At 48.8% G+C, this 19841-nt stretch overlaps 1 protein-coding gene across 9 annotated transcripts in view; it reads right to left on the bottom strand.

Annotated features, from left to right (window-relative positions):
- Positions 1–19841, bottom strand: part of dgki (diacylglycerol kinase, iota) — a 167391-nt gene that overhangs the window by 68504 nt on the left and 79046 nt on the right. For 8 of the 9 annotated variants that reach the window (XM_052030154.1, XM_052030146.1, XM_052030148.1 and 5 more), the window contains 5 exons: positions 18994–19068; positions 17235–17330; positions 14722–14804; positions 9304–9364; positions 2186–2299 (listed from right to left, as the gene is read on the bottom strand). In XM_052030154.1, the coding sequence (XP_051886114.1) occupies positions 2186–2299; positions 9304–9364; positions 14722–14804; positions 17235–17330; positions 18994–19068 (429 nt within the window). The remainder of the gene's footprint in view (positions 1–2185; positions 2300–9303; positions 9365–14721; positions 14805–17234; positions 17331–18993; positions 19069–19841) is intronic. The other variant, XM_052030149.1, reaches the window with a different exon arrangement.

Genomic DNA, 19841 nt, shown 5'->3' with positions numbered 1-19841 from the left:
TCAGTTCTTTACAAATGCTATCTGACTGGTCTCACCACCTCCCCCCCACCACCGCCCCTTGAACTCTAACATTTTCCTCTTCGATTTTTCCTCCCATTGCTAAGTAATTACAGGCGGCCTCTGTACCACCAGACTTAAGGACAGCTTCTACCCCACGGTGATAAGACTATTGAACGGTTCCCTTATACAATGAGATGGACTCTGACCTCACGATCTACCTTGTTGTGACCTTGCACCTTATTGCACTGCACTTTCTCTGTAGCTGTGACACTTTACTCTGTACTGTTATTGTTTTTACCTGTACTGCATCAATGCACTCTGTACTAAATGTAACTGCACGTTGTAAAGAATTGACCTGTACGATCGGTTTGTAAGACAAGCTTTTCACTGTACCTCAGTACAAGTGACAATAAGAAACCAATACTGTGTTACAGCAGTTCGGGTAATTGAAATTCTCTCTTAAGTAATTCAAAAAAATCACTACCAAAAAAAATGAGATACGGAATAAAAACTCATTTTCAGGGAATTTATGTGGGGTGGGGGACGGGGTGGGGAACAAATAAATACACACAAAATTAAGTTTTTTTTTCCAACTTGCATTTCACGACACACGCAGATGACGTGGCTTCGCGTTACGGGCGCTTTTTTAGGGAGGCAACACCCCCACCCACCCCACCGCCCCCAGTAACGTGGTGGTTGCCTGTATCGAGCCCTCTGCCAGATGCTAAGGACCAATGACCACCGGCTGTGAGGAATTTTGCGGCTCATGTCACCGTTCCCTGGCCATGGGACCCCACTCACTGGCTGACTTCTGAACAGGTGGCACGGTCTCCCAGCCCCCTCCTTCCACAACAACATCTGAAAAATGGCAGAAACACTTGGTGGGTCGGGAGGCATCTGCGGAGAGAGGAACAAGAGTTAACCTTTTGGCTCTGGGACCCTTCATCAGGACTGGGAAAGAGAGAGGAAAAACAAGCAAGTTTTCAGTAGGGGAGGAGGTGAGGGAGAGATGGATAGGATGAAGGGAATATCACTGATAGGGCGAGACCAAGTGGGCCGATGTGGCAGTGAGAAGCATGAATGAATTGTGTGTTGTTAGCAGGGCTGCGGGACAAACTCAGCTGGTCAGGCGATACTAATAAAGAGAGAAGGACGGAGCCAAATCACAGTTGGATGACTAGCAGAAATGGCCAGGTCTGCTACACAGAGCAAGAGCGAGTTATTCCAAGGCCGCAGAATTCGATACCAAGTCCGGAAGGCTGCAATGTTCACAGACGGAAGATGAGGTGGTGTTCCTCAAGCTCGTCTTTTGCGTCGTTGTAACAGTGCAGGAGAGCACCGACAGATAGGTGAGAATGGGGATGGGATGACAATTGAAGTGGCAGGGTCAAGGTCAGTAAGATAAGATTTCTTTATCAATCTCAGGTACATCGAAACACACAGTGAGATGCATCTTTTGTGTAGAGTGTTCTGGGGGGCAGCCCGCAAGTGTCGCCACGCTTCCGGCGCCAACATAGCACGCCCACAACTTCCTAACCCGTACATCTTTGGAATGTGGGAGGAAACCCGAGCACCCGGAGGGAACCCACACAGACACGGGGAAAACATACAACTTCCTTACAGACAGCAGCCGGATTTGAACCCGGGTCGCTGGCGCCGTAAAGCGTCACGCCAACCGCTACACTACTAAATGCAGAGCTCCACCAAGTTATCATCCAATCCGTGTTTGTCTCCTCCGGTGTAGAGGAGGCCACGCTGTGCACACTGAATGCAGTGCACTAGACCGGGAGAAGTGCAAGCGAGTTGTTGCTTCACCTGGAACAACTGCCTGGGCCCCTGGCCGGTGGGAAGGGAAGTGGAGAAAGGGCAGGTGTTGCATCTCCTGCAGTTGGAAGGGAAATTGCCAAAAGGTAGGGAGTGGGTGGGGCGGGAGGAGGAGTGGGCCAGAGATATTCACTTTGTCCCACCCATCCCTCCCCCACATTACTGAAAATCAACTTGTTTTCTCTCTTTCCCGGTTCTGAAGAAGGGTCTCGGACCCAAAATGGCAACTCTCTTTCCACAGATGCTGACTGACCCGCTGAGTGTCTCCGGCATTTTATTCTGGTTTTGTTTCAGGCTTCCAGCGTCTGCGTTTTATTTTTTGAGTTCCATCGTCCGTGGGGCTGGCGAGTGAGATACCTACCCCTCCCCAGTTGAGAGTACGGGCCAGGTCATTTCCCGTCCCCAGCGGCAGGATTGCAACAGGAGGCTGGGGTCGGAGCTGCAGTTCATCCAACAAGGAAAGAATCCAGCCAACCTGGACAGAGAGAGAGAGACAGACAGACAGGGGGAAAGAGAGAGGGACAGAGGGAGAGGGGAAGAGAGGAAGAGAGGGTGTGAGAGACTGCAAGAGAGACAGACACACAGCCTAAGAGAGGACATCACTGAACACCCCAACGATACATTCAGCCTCAAAGTCTGACCCCTTCATATCAAAGTGGGAAACATGCCAGGGTTTGGTGTAGGGGGAACCTGATTATCACCTCTGCTTCAACATTGTGCCGATATTTGACACTTTATTCCTTTAACATCAGGAATAACAAACCGCACTGCAGGAAATTACATAATAAAAAGTCATTTTGTGCTGCACATTAATCTCAACCCCCCCCCCAGTTCTCACCGGAAATGGGCCCCAATTATAAAGCAGGGCCTGATTTGTATTGAGTTGGTACTGTTTAATTGGTTTGAGCCTTTCAGTTCCAGTGCACCGCTCACCATTACCAGTGACTTGCCGCCCATGATTTGCCACCTCGGTGCTGTGCTAATTGACGTCAGGAGTCCAGCCCTTCAAGGACCCTCACTGCAGTGTGCGCGCTGATGTTGGCAGCTGATGGGGCTGTAGGGGTGGGAATGCAACTCTCACACCCTTCCCCTCTCCCAGGTAAACCATGCTAGTTACCATCATAGCAACCCGAAGGCCAGGGATAACAATCCAGATTCCTGGGTTCAAATCCCACCATGGCAGCTGAGCAAGTTAAATTCAGTTAATGATCTGGGAGTTTAGATTAGTAGTGAAAAACCCCATCTGGTTCACTAATGACCTTTGGGGTGGGAATCTGCCATCCTTACTCTGTCTGGTCTACATGTGACTCCAGACCAACCAATGGGGTTGCCCCTAAAGCACCCCCTGAAATGGCCAAGCAATTGGATGACCAACAAATATTGGCCATGTTGATGTCCAGAGCTCGAAGGATGACTAGACATCTTTATCAGTCACACGTACATCGAAACACACAGTGAAATGTGTCTTTTTGATAGAGTGTTCTGGGGGCAGCCTGCAAGTGTCGCCACGCTTCCGGCGCCAACATAGCATCCCCACAACTTCCTAACCCATACGCCTTTGGAATGTGGGAGGAAACCGGAGCACCTGGAGGAAACCCACGCAGTCACGGGGAGAACATACAAACTCCTTACAGACGGCAGTGGGAATTGAACCCGGGTCGCTGGCGCTGTAATGGCGTTAGACAAACCAAAAAGAATCATTGAATCTGTTCAGGAAATGCCGGTGAACAAAAGAGAGCAGGGAGCGGGAAAGAGAGTTGACCTGAAACATGAGCTCTGTTTCTCTCTCCATAGATGCTGACTCACCTGCTGAGTGTTTCTAGCATTGTCTGTTTTTATTATGAAGTACAAGGAGGGCCATCTGGGCAGAAGCAAGGAAGGAGGAACTGATTGGAGGGAACAGCATGGGAAGAAGTTAAATAACTCACAAGACACGGGAGATTTGCTCTCCGTCCCTTGGAATCAGAATTCACATATGGAGGTTTGAGAGTAGCACATTGCACCACTCACCCTTTCAGCCCTCAACTCGTGCGCACACACTTCTTGGAGCATGGAGACATTTGACCGTCTCATCAGTTCTAAACTGATCTGGTGGCTGGGTCCAGGACAGTAGATGTCACTGCAACATAAGCTGGAACCAGAAGCCACAGAAGGGGAGAGCACTCCTCCTCCCGCACAAAGATCCAGCCTTCTGTGTAGAGCAGCAGGAGACGCTCAAGGATAATGGAGATCCATCCATCGAGCAGGAGAATTTCTCATGGCTGATCATGAGTTGTGTGCCGGGAAGGCGTAGGTGTGAAGGGGAGCCCGAGCGGCCACAAGTGCGTAGTCTATCCTTAATTTAATTCCACCCCCCCCCCCCCCGCCACCACCCCAAGGAAGCACACAAGCCTGGCCCATCAGCAGACTCACCCCAATGATGGTCCCATTCTTCTGGGACCAATGATCTCTCTGATGCTGCAATGAGTGGGGGAAAAATGGCATAAAGGCATAAATCAGCTTGTCCTCTACCTGGAACAATCCCACTGGGAAGTTCAGGATGACAATGGGCTTCACTCCATCAGGCAGAGCTGAAGAAGTCCATTGTGGTGGTGTTTGCCAGAGCTCTTCCTGCAGGAAAGCACAGATCTCTCTCACCATCGTCTTTGGAAACCTTACCCTCCAGATACAATGCTCCTTGGGGATCTGGCGGCAGGAATGCAGCTTCCCAAACACTGGGGGGAGGGGGTGATGGAGTTTGTGGAGATGTACTCTCTGGGGTGGTGGTGGGGGGAATCTCCAGGCACATCTGTCTTCCCAGTAGTTGCAGGTCACCCAGTGGGACCCTGGTCAAGAGGTGGTAACCGGGGGCACGACGGTACTCTCCACCCAAAGTTCCTGCGTGACCTTGCAGAAGCCTCTCGAGTAGACAGGGGTTTGGTGGCGGCAATCTGGGGAATGGCGAGGTGACTGAGTAGACCTTCAGACAGTGGTAAGGGATAAGATTTATTAGTCACATGTACATCGAAACACACAGTGAAATGCATCTTTTGCGTAGAGTGTTCTGGGGGGCAGCCTGCAAGTGTCGCCACGCCAACATATCATGCCCACAACTTCCTAACCAGTATGTCTTTGGAATGTGGGAGGAAACCGGAGTACCCAGAGGAAACCCATGCAGACACAGGGAGAACGTACAAACGCCTTACAGACAGCGGCCGGAATTGAACCCGGGTCACTGCTGCTGTAATAGTGTTACGCTAACCACTACACTACTGTGCCTGAATGAAGTACCACAGGGGCATCGTTCTCTGCGAGGGACCGTCAGCTTTCCTGCAGCGGGAAAACGTGACCCAATTCCAGCTACCTTGCATCCCCCTCCAGAGACCATCACTTGGTTCACATTCTTGAAGTGGCTGCATCTCAGTTCCCCCACTGCTCAATCCTTGCGGACTGACGAAGACAACGGTGCCGTGTGATCCAGTTTACAGGAAATATATACTCCGGCACGGGAGTATAGAGTGGGTAGGACACAATCTTACAATTGGAACTGAACTATTGAGAGGGAAAACAGGGAGCACTTTCTTCATGTGGGAGCCTTGTGCTCTGTCGCAAACAGGAGGGACTTTACTCCCTCAGTGTCTGGCTGGTGTGTAAGCACAGGTAGCAAATCAGATTGTGCTGTGCATGGGCTCCTGGCTGCACCACCCAAGTCCTCTACCACCTTAGACAAGGGCAGTAGTCTAACTGTGCCTGGGTCAATATCCTAGAACTCTCCACATGGAAATAACTTCAGATATTGAAGAAATTTCACCCCAACCTCCTTGTGGGTGAATTAAAGATGGGAAACAAACTTTGACCTTGCTAGAGATTCCAGTGAGAAAAGTCAGATGCATTTGTTCTGCAGTATCTGATTCATTATTACAAACAGAGTGGTTACAAGACATCAAGAGGAAGCCCCTGAAGACCTTGTCTCCGACGGGAAAGCCTTGCTGCCCAGCAGCCCTTGCATGCGTGGACATCTGCCATGCAAAGTTAAAATACAGCAGAACATAAGTGTGCAAAACAACCCTCTGGCTGCCTGGACTGCTCTGGGGAAACTCTGTGGTACCCGGCAGAGCACGTGTCAAGAGTTCACCGCGATGTGTTGCAGCCTGCTCAGCTGGAGAGCTCAGCCCTTACCATATGGTGAGCAGCCAGAAGTGGAAGAGGAGAAAGGGGAGCTGAAGGAAGGAGTGCAGACTTGCCCTGACCATGGAGAACTCACTCAAGTGTGGATGCAGTAACAGCCCCAATTCCCTGTTCACCAGCAGTCTCGCAGCTCCCCTCCTTCAATGGCCACTGTACCATCAATGCCGGCGTGCAGCTTCCAGCAACCTGCATTCCCACTGATTCTTGGGATGACTGCAGGAGGGGCAGTGGTCCCGGGGAGCAGGCGGTATCCGTGGCACCCTGGTTGAGTTCCGTGATCGGTGGGCCCCTCAAGGGATCGCGTGTCATGGACTGTGAAAATGTGATTATCATCTGAAGTGTTGCGGGTACATTTAGCGGTTGTTCATTAGCATTATTGCTGTAGTTCTGTGGATGCATAGTTTTTCTTCTACTTTCTGTATTAGATGTCATGTTTTGACACTGGATGTCCTTTTGTAGTGCTTTTAGCAAATAAATGTTTGTATTTAAAAAAGGGGCAGTGCTTCTGCGGAGGACAATAAAAGTCCTAACATCCCAAGTCAAATCAATGGATTTGAATGGCGGCAAGTCACACCTCATAGAACTGTCAACTAATCACTCTTATCCGCCTATCCTGTCCGTGTGCCTCTGCCGGTCTGAATGTGCCTGCATCCGTGCTGCGATTCAGGTAGTAAGAGGCTGCTGATTTGCAGAGGGGATCGTCGTTAAGTGTCCGAGATCGATCTTAAAGAGCTTTAGATCTGAGCAGCTCTGCATAGACTGTACCACCCTGGTTTGGGAGGGAGCAGGATTGACAGGTGACAGATGGGGTACTGGCAAAGTGCCAGAGGTTAGAGAGCAAATATCATCCAGGTCAGAGAGGACAGCAGGTTTGCATTCCAGACAGCCCAAGGCGTGGTTGAGTGGAGGAACCTGGGGTAAATCAGTAGGCGACTGGGATTGTTCTGTAAACTGACAGACTTGATAGATCAAAATAGCCTCCTTCAACATGGCAAGGCAGTATGGAAAACACAGAGTATGGCCAGGGAGTACTCCAGAAGGGGGTCTCCTCCCTGCTCCCTGACGTTGAAAGTGGGCTTTCTGGTAGCTCCACACATTTCACCGGCCTTAGTCCATGTTGCTTTGCCACACAGAGGCCACTCCATCAAGGCTGTGCCAGCTCAGAGCAATCCCATTCCCCTACCAGTTTTCCCTGTAATCTATTCTCCCCATGTTCCCGTCAACTCTCCTCGGGTTCTACTGCTCCCCTATACACTAGGGGCAATTTACGGTTGCCAATTAACCTACCAACACGTCTTTGGGATATGGGAGGAAACCGGAGGACCCGGGGGAAACCCACGCAGTCACAGGGAAGGCCGGAAGTCAGGATTGAACCTGGATTGCTGGAGCTGGGAGGCAGCTGCTCTGCTAGTTGTGCCACCCCTAGATCCATTGCCTTCATCTATGACCTGGCCCATCAATGTCCTCATCTGCATCAGGGCATGTGCGTGACATCTTCCGGCGAGCTGGTGCCTGCACTATCCTCTCACTCTAGTTCCGGGTTACTCATGCCAGGCAGATCCTGCCGCAGCTGCCGACGTGGAATGAGTGACCTCGTGTCTTCGCCATCACTTTCCTCGGACTGTTCCTCCACGCCAAAGGCAGCTGGAGTCAAAAAAAGGGCAACGGGAAAGGCTGTGGTGCTCACGCAACCTGCAGCTTATAAATCAGGTTAGAGTGTTGGTCGGGAACGAGGGGGGAGAAGGCAAATCAACACCATCTTCAACTGTTTCAGCCTCACCACCAGCCAGGTCATCGGGAACGATCTTCCCAATGATGCCCAGTATGGTCAACTTCATAGCTGTAGGGTGGACGACCCCAGCTGCCACCTTGTCTTGCAGTGGAGAGGGATGTATGCCAGTGAATGCTGTTCCAGGTGGCCGTCATGGTTGCGTGAGAGATACGGGGCTAAGTCTTACAGCAGTGTTTGGTGTGTGAGGGTGAGGTAGACCGGGTGGACCTGAAGCCCAAGATCTTGATTAAAGGAGGCTGTTGCTGGGTCAGTGTTGGAAGTGTGGCAAACTGAGCAATGTCCAAGGCCACGCTTAGAATCAGGCAACTGAAGGTGCACTCATTGACCTTGGCCAGTGAACATTCTGTAGGGCTGCAGCCAATCCCCGGGGGTTGACTCCGACAAGTGACCTCCAGGGCCACCTTTGACCACTGCCCCTTGAGGGTGTGTTTCAAAGGCCCTCTTGCTGCCTGTAAACACAGGACCTCGCTCCTCCATTCCATCTCCATCAAGGCTTCAAGTGCACCGCGCTCTCCCTCAACGGTGCACTCTTTATAGATTCCTAGGCTAAATTCTGTTGTAGGATGCCCACCAACACTTGCTCCCCCTTGAAAGGGGCGGGCCAGGCTTAGGCATTGTAGGTTGGATACAACCAGTGCTGGACACTTCCGGTACCATCAATGAACCACGGTTAGTGCTGGGCTGGGCTGGATCTTACGTAAGTGAGAAGGGATAATCAGGGTTGTTGTTCCCCCATGTCATTGGGGGGGTTGTCTAATTTAGCCCCCAGTTGACTGCTTGCTGACCGTTCATGAATCCTTGGTCAGCGAGCTAAGCTCAGTGCGTTACCCTATTCTTTGTTTGAGTTAATGAATTGCCCAAGTTAAGCCACCCCCACCACCCCCAACCTCCCATCTATTGCACCAAAGGCCCAATCCCTCTCTTCATATGGACCCAGCGGATGTCATTTAACAATAATCAGGGGCGCGAGCCCTCCATTGAAGAAAGTTAAGGGCAGCAAGACCTTGTTGATGGAAGAACAAAACAGCAGCAAACCAAACAGGCCATCAAGAAGCTTGATGTCTTTGACGTAGCAACACTTACATCATGTCTGATGGTGGAAGAATAACTGTACCTGGCCCCAGACTACAATGCATTGGATGTTGCTAATAGGATTGGCATCACCTAAACTGTTTTCAAGAGGAACTATATGAATATTGCAATAAAATTTTAAATGACTGGCTCATTTCCTCAGCTCTGGAAATATTAAGGTGCGGAGGATAATTTGAAGCACTTGGATTTATTCCCTAGAAGGCGGGCAGTGAATCTCTGATCTATGTAACTGACTCATCATCTGTTTTAACTTCAATCTGCATTTTGTGGACAAGAAATCAAGAATAAACATTCAACTTCCTCCACCACCCACCCCTACCTTAACACTACAGCTCCCACTGATCAAAAGCACACACAACACAGAGACAAAATACTCGTACGTTGCTTTGGTCATTTGAGCGAAGGCTTCACTTGCCAGTCACACATACCGTTCCATCGCCGCCACAGGCCAGAATCCGCAGGTTTGCCACCTTTCTGTAGAGCTCCAAACTGTTTAGGAAACAGGAAACATTTACCAAAGAATCACACAGGTAAACAGTGAAGCCAGCAGGTAGAATTCACTGCACTACTCCAGGGTTCTATGCTTCCAAGTTTAAGATAAGTGCCCTTCAACTCAAACCCTTTCTCCATTTCATTGGAAGTAAAATCGATACAACTGTGTTTACAGAATACTCACACTATTCTTACTCAAGGAGTGTTAATACTCACTGTTGATATAGAGTACCAGATTCAGCCTAGGACAATGATGTAATATTAAGTGTGTTAACATCCTAGAGTCATATAGGAAGGTACAGCATGGAAACAGGCCTTTGCTCACCAAACATCATTCACTCATTTACAGCAGTCCCCACATTCAACACCCCCCAGATTCTGCCACTCACCTACACATTTAGGACAATTTACAGCAGCCAATTAGCTCACCAACCCACACATCTTTGGGACGTGGGAGAAAACTGGAGTACGGGGGTGGGGGGGGCGGCTGTGGGAGACAGGGAACCCACACGGTCACAGGGAGAACGCGCAAACTCCACACAGACGGCGCCGGAGGTCAGGATCGAACCTGGGTCTCAGGAGCTGCGAGGCAGCGGCACAAAGAGCTCCAGAACTCGAGAAGCAAAATACTGCAGTTGCTGGAATCGATGGTGGGTCTGTGGGGTGTCACGCATCTGCACCTGAGACCGCACACCACCCCACCCCCCGCCAGCACTTTTCCAACTTCTCTTTTGCGAACCCCGTCACAAACATTCCTCTGCTCTCCCCACCCCTCCTCTCACTTTTCCAGGTCTGATACAAGGTAACTGACCTGAAACATTAATGTTGTTACTCTCTCCACAGACGCTGCCTGACCTGCCGTGCAGTCCAGGCACTAATCTTCACTGTGGATAAACTGGAGAAGTTGGAAGTATTAGAAGAGGACGTGAGGGGACCTGATGGAGGTACAGGTAGGTGTAGACAGTCTATAAAAAGTGGTTCAAAGAATTATTGGACGGTGGTTGATCGGCCGCAGAGCAACCAAAGGGGAGTTGATGGGCTTGAGAGAGAGAATAGGTTGCACACCACACAGAAATAAGAATGGGACCGATGTGATTGTCCTGTTCAGAGCCGGCAAGAACCTGCACCTAAGAACATAAGAAAATAGGAGGAGTAGGCCACTCAGCCCCTCGAGCCTGCCCTGCTGTGATAGGGTTCAATATGATCACAGCTGACCTGCCCGAGACCTCATCTCCTCTTCTGCGCCAGTTCCCCACAGCCCTCAATGCCCTGATATTTCAAAAAATGTATCCACTTCCTACTTAAAGTGTCTCCGCTGATATAGCCTCCACAACCCTCTGGGGTGGTCATACAGCACGGAAACAGGCCCGCTCGTCCATACCGACCAAGGTGCCCATCTGAGCTAGTCCTGTTTTCCACATTTGACCCTTTCCTTTCCATCTACCCGTCCAAGAGTCTTTTAAGTGTTGTCATTGTACCCGCCTCAACCACTTGCTCTGGCATTAGAGAATTCCAGAGATTCTGCAGGAAGTTCCTGTGCACCTCAGTTTTAAATGACTGCCCCTGAAGGCTGAATGGCCTCCTCCTGGATCATTAAGGGTGACTGCTGTCAGGGTGAGGCCTCAAGTCCTGATGCCCGAGGCCTGGTCAGCACTCGTAGGCCGATCCACCTCAACTAGACCCACTCTGTGGGAACATGTATTTACCTCAGGGCGCATGTACAGGGTAAGATCCAACTCCATCAGGAACTCTTTCCATCCTTCTCCACACTAATATCTGAGCGAGGGTGTGTTCAGCCATGTGAATCTATTGATCTGCTTCTTCCTACATTGCCTGTATTGTGCAAGGAAAATCATCTGGTTGCTTCGATATTGAGTCACCAGATTTGAAGCATTAACTTGCTTCCCAGAGAGGGCGGCAGAGAGATGTCTACATTCCTAAATTAACATCTTTGGACGTACCCACGTAATCTGAGGTATTCTTACAGCTACACCATTTGTAACATGCGTACACCCGTCAAATTGAAGGAGCCCAGAAAGTCAATCAGCTGCTTCCATTTTGCAAGTCAACAGGATTAACTAAAATAATGACTGTGTTATGGATTAAGTTACTATTGGTGAATGTCCCTTTAAGATATAGTACAGTTGTGTGTGTGTGTGTGTGTGTGTGTGTGTGTGTGTGTGTGTGTGTGTGTGTGTGTGTGTGTATGCGCGTGGCATGATTACGACAACAACAGGGGATAATGACGTGATGACGTTTTTTGGAGCAGTCAGTCAGAGAAGAGCGAGAGAGGGAGAGAGACACCTGCCTGCTGGTCTCTCTATCGATGGATGAAGAACAATAACTATGTCTGTCACTACAATCCATGTATGGATTTTTGGAATAATCCAGTGGAGTCCACTTCATCGTTAACCTGTAGTGGGAAACAGGTATTTGTGTGGACGGCCACATCTCAAGTGCCTTTCAGGGGTGGCAGATACTTTGGAACAAAGCAGTGGAGATCATCAGTGACTGAGGTGTCATATGGGTTCCATCGTGGAACATTTGGATTTCGTAATTATTCTCTATTTTCTCTCTCTACATTTCCTCTTCAGTCAACGGTGGTTTTGCAGAAGCCTTTGCCCACGTTTCACCTTATGCCTTGCTGAACTGAACTTTGAGAACTATTCCTGGACTTGGGGTTTGGGAATTTGCCACACACACACTTCGAGTTTAGTTTTTGGGGTCAATGTTTAAGATCTAACATTTTTACTTCTAACATTCTAACATTTTTACTTTTAACATTCTAACATTTTTACTTTTATTTTTCTTATCATAAGTAGTTATTAATAAAATAGTTTTAACACTTATACATGACTTGGTGTGTTTCTTTTGTTGCTGGTACATGAAACTGATATCATGCATATTTTAATTTGAATGCTCAGAGACCGTCAGATCAAATAGCTGAACCCTCCAGTCATATTTAAATGAAAACAGCAAATGCTGGAAACACTTAGGCAGCACCTGTGGGGAAGAATAACAGAGTTAATGTGGATGACCCTTCATCAGTTCTGATGCAAGAGTGCCAACCTGAAACATTAACTCTCTCCACAGGTGCTGCCTGACCTACTGGGCGTTTCCAGCATTTGCTGTTTTTTATTTCAGATTTCCAGCATCTGCAGTTTTTTTTAATCTCTCAGTCAAATAGACAAGGAGGAGAAAAGACTCTCCCACACATACATACCATTGTGACTACTGTGCTTACCCTCATGAAATGAATAGGATTACATTTTTATTACTTTTATCATAATTTGAGGGGTGTAGGGAGCTTTTCTATATTCATACAGTATATATAGTTGGTTATTGTCCACCTCTGGTTACCTTTAAGGATTAAGTTTCCCAATTTGTCACTGCAGTGTTTGAACTCCCAACCTCTGGATTTCCAATCCTGTAATCTATTCAGTAGGCTACTATACACATTGTGTGGGGGAAGTCTGATCTCACTGTGAAAAGTGCACACACTCAAACTTAATGCAAAGTCAACTCTTTATTAGTTTGGAACTTCTGTGCGGGCGATCTCCATGAGGTGTGTTGTCAGAAAGCACAATGGCATATCACCTCTGAATATAGTTAATTACTTAATTACAGTAAACTTTGCAATTGTTCAATTGCACTAATTAGCACTGTACATGTGATCTCTGGGGGCTTCTCCGTTGTTTTACAGGTCCTCCCCTCAGGTTGCGACAGGGTTCCATGCCTGAGAACTGTTCATAACCCAAACAGTCTACTTCCTCAGGAGGCTAAAGAGATTTGGCATGTCCCCTTTGACACTAATTTTTATCGATGCACCACAGAAATCATCCTAACCGGATGCATCATGGCTTGGTATGGCAACTGCTCTGCCTGAGACTGCAAGAAACTGCAGAGAGTTGTAGACGCAGCCCAGCACATCACAGAAACCAGCCTCCCCTCCATGGACTCTTATCTACACCTCACTGCCTTGGTGAAGCAGCCAGCATAATCAAAGACCCCACCCACCCCAGACATTCTCTCTTTTCCCCTCTCCCATTGGGCAGAAGATACAAAAGCCTGAAAGCACGTACCACCAGGCTCAAGGACAGATTCTATCCTGTTGTTATAAGACTATTGAACGGTTCCCTTGTACAAAAAGATAGACTCTTGACCTCACAATCTACCTTGTTATGACCTTGCACCTTATTGTCTGCCTGCACTGCACTTTCTCTGTAACTGTAACACTTTATTCTGCATTCTGTTATTGTTTTCCCTTGTACTAGCTCAGTGCCTTGATGTGATGAAATGATCTGTATAGATGGCATGCAAAACAAAGTTTTTCACTATACCTGTAACATTTTATACCTGTGACAACGATAAGCCAATTTACAATCCAGAGGTTGAGAGTTCAAACACTGCTGTGACAAATTGGGAAACTTAACTCTTCAGGGTAACCAGAGGTGGACGATAATCAATACGAATATAGAAAAGCTCCTTGCACCCCTCAAATTATGATAAAAGTAATAAAGATGCAACTTGAAATTCGGAAATGCAGCCTCTCAGCAATGTATTTAAATAAAAACATAGGCCAACCAAGGCCAACGTGTAGTTCAACCAGGGCATTTCACTCAACCACTCAGATACTGCTGTAAGCCAAGTTCTCAGACAACAGAACATCCCTGCAGCCCCACAACAGCTGGCAAACCCCCCCCCCCCCCACCACCGCCAGTCTCCCAAATGCTCGTTCGTATGTACGGGCTGTACATAAGTCGGGCGTTTGTAACTTGGGGAGGACCCGTACTAATGAAGTTAAACTCCAGTAATCCACTGTCCAACTGTTCAGAAGTGCTGATGATTCAGGATAGAGCTCTTCAAGTGGCGTTTGCCATCCTTTCAGCTCACTGGGCCCCCTGTTCCTGAACTCCCAGTAAACTCAACCGGGATCCAGTTCCTGTGCTCCCTTTAAACTCACCAGGCTCCTGTTTCCTGAATCCCTTTAAACTTACCGAGTTTACTGGAAAATTTATTATAATGCAATGTAACTTCTCAAAAAAAAAGTGAATTTTAGGGTGTGCTGGGGTTGAAGAACATCCAATTGTCCAGAGAATCTGTTCGACAGGTAGCACATAATTCCCTAGTATGCTGGATTATCGGACTTTTACTAAAAATGCCTTCAAGTCCATTGGGGATGCAAGACATTCATGGGACTTATCAGAAAAGTGGAACTTCAGTGAATATCTAGAATAAACCCAATGGTTGTGACAGTGGTACGTGTGGATAAGTGGTATAATCAGGTGAGGTTACGGTACATACAACCACATAGAAGGCAAGCAGGTCTCCTGTCACACTGGTGAAAGACTTACGCTTCTTTCGGTCCTCCCCGTGAGAGGTCAAAGACTTGCCGTGGATTTAGACACCACATGAACATCTGGAGGACCTTGTTTCCCTGTCACAGAAACATACAAAGTAAATACACATGCAGAGGGAAGGCGAAGCGACAGAGAGCAATGATCAGGCCTGGGTCAGGGCCACGGTGAGCACTCACTGGCTCGATCTGACTCAGGAGGGCTGGCAGATGGGGGAAGGTACGCTGAGCACCCCGTCCTGTAGAACCCACTGGTTGCACATAACTGTGCTTCAATCCAAGGGTGTAATGTCAGCGAGTAGGATCAGGGAAAGGTAGAGATCACAAGACAAGGGAGCAGAAGTAGGCCATTCAGCCCATCGAGTCTGCTCCAAAGAAAAGGAAAAAAGAAAAAGAAATGAGAAATTTGGGGGGGGGGGGGTGCAAAAAAAAAAAACCCTGTGGTGTGTGTCACTGGTAGAGGGCAGGGACTAAGAGGGATGAGGAGACAGCATCATCATTACACCCTCTACGCTTTTATCCATCTGTTACAGACAGTGAACCATCATTTCTGAAAAAGGGAGCTGACCGTTTCAGGTGCTGCCAATCTACAAGAGCCGAGTTAAAGGTCCTGAATATTTGTCAAGGAAAAACATGACCAGAAGCTGCATCGTTTCAGGTTCATGAGTTTGGTACGGTAGGCATGGAGGGGGGAAGCAAACAGAGGTGGAATCTTAATTTGGGGGTCTCTGTCCCTTCAGGGTTTGAAAGAGAGGTGGGGGAAGCTCCTTTACCCACTATTTCCACAGCTACCCCATCCCTCGACCCCATTAGCTGAGATCTGTAGGTCAGTGATAGTCTATGGAGACACAGGAGACTGCAGATGCTGGAATCTGGAGCAACACACAAGGTGCTGGAGGAACTCAGCGGGTCAGGCAGCATCTGTGGAGGGAAATGGACAGTCGATGTTTCAGGTCCAGACCTTCATCTAGACTGAAGGATAGAAGGGAGATAGCAGTATAAAAAGGTGAAGGGGGGGGGGGGGGGGGGGGGGGGGGGGGGGGGGGGGGGGGGCGGGGGGGAAGCAAGACCTAGCAAGCGATAGGTGGATCCAGGTGAGGAGGGGTGATAGACAGACGGAGGAGGGGAGAGTGGAGATAGCGGCAGAGGCTGGGAGGCGATGGGTGGAGACAACAAGAGGGCTGCAGACGATGGAATCTGATAGGAGAGGGTGGAGCCTGGAACCAAGTGAGGGGGTGGGGAGGGCTGATGGGAGCAGTGGGGGGGGGGGGAGGGGACCCAGTGGGAGGTGTGGGTGATGGGGCAGATGAAGTGGGTAGAGGAGGGGTAAGATTAGGGTAATGGGGTGAGAGTAGGGAGTAATGGGTAGATCAGGAGGAGAGAGAAAAGGGACAGAGGGGGAGCAGTTTACTACAGGTGGAATATGAGGTGCTGTTCCTCTAGTTTGCATTTAGCCTCAACCTTGGCAGTGGAGGAGGCAGAGGACAGACATGGCGGTGTGGGAATGGGGAGGGGAATTAAAATGGCTGCCAACCGGGGGCTCCAGGTGGTCATGGTGGACAGAGCGAAAATGCTCGGCAAAGTGGTCGGCTGGTTTGCAGTTAGTCTATGCACAGGACCAAATGTAAGCACCACACACTCATGTTCAAATGATCCAAGAGAGATTGAATGTGTGGAAAAATTGGGCTCTTGTGCAGCAAGCAGTAAGCACACACCAGCCTACAAGGAGGAGACACGAGAGATTCTGCAGATACCGGTATCTGGAGCAACACACAAAATGCTGGAGGAACTCAGCGGGTCGGAGGGAAATGGACAGTCGACGTTTCAGGTCGAGACTCTTCATCTGGACCGAAAGATGGAGGGGAGGTGGCCGGTATAAAAAGGTGGGGGGGGGGGGGGGGGAGGGGTGGACCGTGAGCTGGCAGGTGATAGGTGGATCCAGGTGAGGAGGAGCGATAGGCAGGTGGAGGGGGGAAGGGTGGGAATGGCGCCAGAAGCTGGGAGGTGATTGGTGGAAGACAAAAAGAGATGAAGATGATGGAATCTGATCGGAGAGGATGGTGCAGCATGGAATAGAGGGGAAACCAGTGGGAGGAGTGTTTGGGTGATGGGCAGAGGGAGGGGACAGGAAAGAGACATGGCGAAGGGGGCCAGGTGTAGCAGGAGGAGAGAGAAAAGTGGAAAGGGATAGGAGGGGAGCAGTTATCAGAAATTGGAGAATTCAATGTTCACGTCACCAGTTTCTAGACTACCCAAGGCGGAATAGGAGGTGCAGTGCTTCTAACTTGTGTTTAACAGTAGAGGAGGCTGAGGACAGACATGTTGGTGCGGGACTGGGAAGGAGAATTCAAGTGGCTGGCCACCGGGAGATCCAGACGGCCACAGCGGATGGAGCAAAGCCCATAAATAGACCCCATGATGCATATTCAAAAGGCAGTCCGAGGTTTGGGTACTGAGCTGGTGCAGGGACATCTCCCTCAGCCCTGGCTTCTCCTTTCCTTCTCCACTGACCTGGTTTCCACCGCTCTTTGGATTGACAAACACCAGAAGCGGCTTCATCAAGGGTGAAGGAACGGGCTTGATAATAAATGGCTTCCACTTGTTCTCCTGTAAAAGCAAAGGTCAGGGCATTAATGAGGGGGGTGCGGACGAGCTAGCATGCTTGCGGTTCCCTTTCGTCCTCACCCAAGTCACAAAACGCATCATCGAGCTGCTACGTGCGCCAGGAGGCAAACATGCTGTGCACACTGTCAACAGTTAAAGTGAAACCTCAATAGATTTCAAAGTCTTTCTGTGTCAATAAATGGACAGACCCAGACCACCAAATCACTTCCTCGCGCCCCCCCCCCCCCCCCCCCCCCCCCGCCGCCAACTCTCACTATTACCCTGACTCAAAAAGGTTTCTTGTCATTTTACAGTGTACAGGTTGCACTGGTCTGGTACCATGTAACCTAATAACTCAACTCAGAGCCTTGACAGTGTGTCGGCACATTACTTCGCCAAAGGGAGGCAGTTATCACAGCCAAGCCCAATTCCGTTCTTATCCAACATGCACTCCATGGCTATTTGGGTCTTCAAAAGCTTGGTTTGCAAATTTTATTGTTAGACGGTAGTAGTTCCTTTATCTAAAAATATCAACTGAGTCAACTGGGGTCAGAGAGCAGATGGGGGGGGGGGGGGGGGTAGGTGGAGTTGGGATCGAACTGACTGACCCTAAAGTGCCATACATTAGTCAGGTGGGCTTTAAATGTCTTACCTTCAGGTGACACTGGTGCTAAGTAGCACTGGGATCTGGAGCAGATCCCACCCAATGCGACAGGAGCTGAGGCATTGATGCAACCTGTGGAGGGGTCCAGACACGCCCAATCCAAGTGAAACCCTGCGCCTGCTGGGTGTTCAACGTGCAGACAAGGAGACCTACAATGGCAGCTCTCCATTAGGAGTAGGGTCTGGCTTTGTGTGGAGGCAGCTACCTATCAATGTGTCACATATGGAATAGATAAAGGGAGATTGATCTAATGTTTACTGCTTTCCAGATTATGAAGTGTTCAATCCTACAAACAAGGTTATTGTAAGTTACTTGGGGAGTGAAAGTGCTCTCTGCGTCTCCACTTTTATTCCTATAACTTTGGCTGAAACCTCTTTTTACAGCTCAAATAGGATTTATGCCAGGCACCTGCTGAGGTTACAGCAGTTCGAACGGGGTCATTCTACAGTTTTTGAGTTTTTTTTTGTTGGTGATTTGTATGTGAACTGACGGTTGCAACAAGAAGTTTAATACCTGAAATTGAACGAATTTAAAGCTATGAAACCATCTAAAGGTCTAGCAGTTGGAATGTCACCTTAAATCCCTGCGTTTAATTGGACCAAGCATACCACTTCCTGGGAGCCACAGGTATTCCAGGGTGAATGATTGCTATCCTCTAACAAGGTCGATTAAGCTCTCCGGTATGGTTGGGATTGGTGACCAACAGTTTAATGGTTATCTTACTAGTATCTAGTATCTTACTAGTATCTAACCAGAATGGTTATCTTACTAGAATCAGTAACCCTTGGATTAACGCTTGCCAACTGTTCTGGGCTCTGTGCTTCATGGACTAGTGACTGTATCTGTTTCTGGTGATAAACCAATGGCCTCACATACACAGCTGCAGCCATAGCAACCACACGACACAACTAAACCGAAATTAAAATTATCGTAACACTGATTGTTCCCTCAAGGCGTCTGACTCTACAATTAGACATAAACCATTTCTTTTGCCTGACTCACGTCTGCTCCTTTCCTGCTGGTTTTTCTCTTCAATGATGTCCTCTTTTTCCTTCTACTTGAAGACTTGAAGGAGTTCTGTGCAGAGGCAACGATGAGAAAGTCAGAAACAGGATGTCACCACCAATGCTTATTGCTGCCTCTGACAGTGCTCTCACTACCCTCCGAACAAAGCGTGGTGTGAAAGCTGATTTCCTGGCATTGTCCCAGCACTTTACACGTCCCCGTATCTCCCAAGTACTTTATTCCTCTTGTCAGCATTGTAGTGGTAATGATAAACCACATCCCTTCAGATTATCCTAACACCGTTAGATTCTGTTGAAAAGAACAACCAACCTTCTTCAGTTTAATGCCACAGATTTCCACTTGGATCAGCAAGGTTTCTGCAAACAATCATTCTACATTTACATTCTTCTGTACTTGGTACAGGGCTCTTCATGGCCCTTGGTGCTTTTCATCATCAGCTGCCACCAAATATTGTGTGAGATTCAGCAGCCCGTCTAACCTATTTTTGTTTACTGCATTACGGAAAGCGGGTTTCACTGACGAGGACAGCATTTATTGTCTGCCACAAACTGCCCTTGACAAGGTGGAGGTGAACCATCTCCTCTAACCGCTGTGGTCCTTCTGATGAAAGCAGCCCTACGTGCTGTTGAGAAGAGAGGTCCTGGATTTAGACCCAATGACGATGAAGGATCGGTGATACATTTTCCAAGTCAGGATGATGTCTGACTCGGAGGAGAACCTGCTGGTGGTGGTGTTCCCTCGTACCTTCTTGTCCTAGTCAGTCTTGGCGATGGTTTGGGAGGAAGCTGGGTGATTAAGTGCAGTGCATTTTGTAGGTGGCTCAC

This window comes from Pristis pectinata, chromosome 15 (assembly GCF_009764475.1).
Source record: "Pristis pectinata isolate sPriPec2 chromosome 15, sPriPec2.1.pri, whole genome shotgun sequence".
Lineage (NCBI taxonomy): Eukaryota > Metazoa > Chordata > Chondrichthyes > Rhinopristiformes > Pristidae > Pristis > Pristis pectinata.
This window is presented reverse-complemented; position numbering and strand designations above follow the sequence as displayed.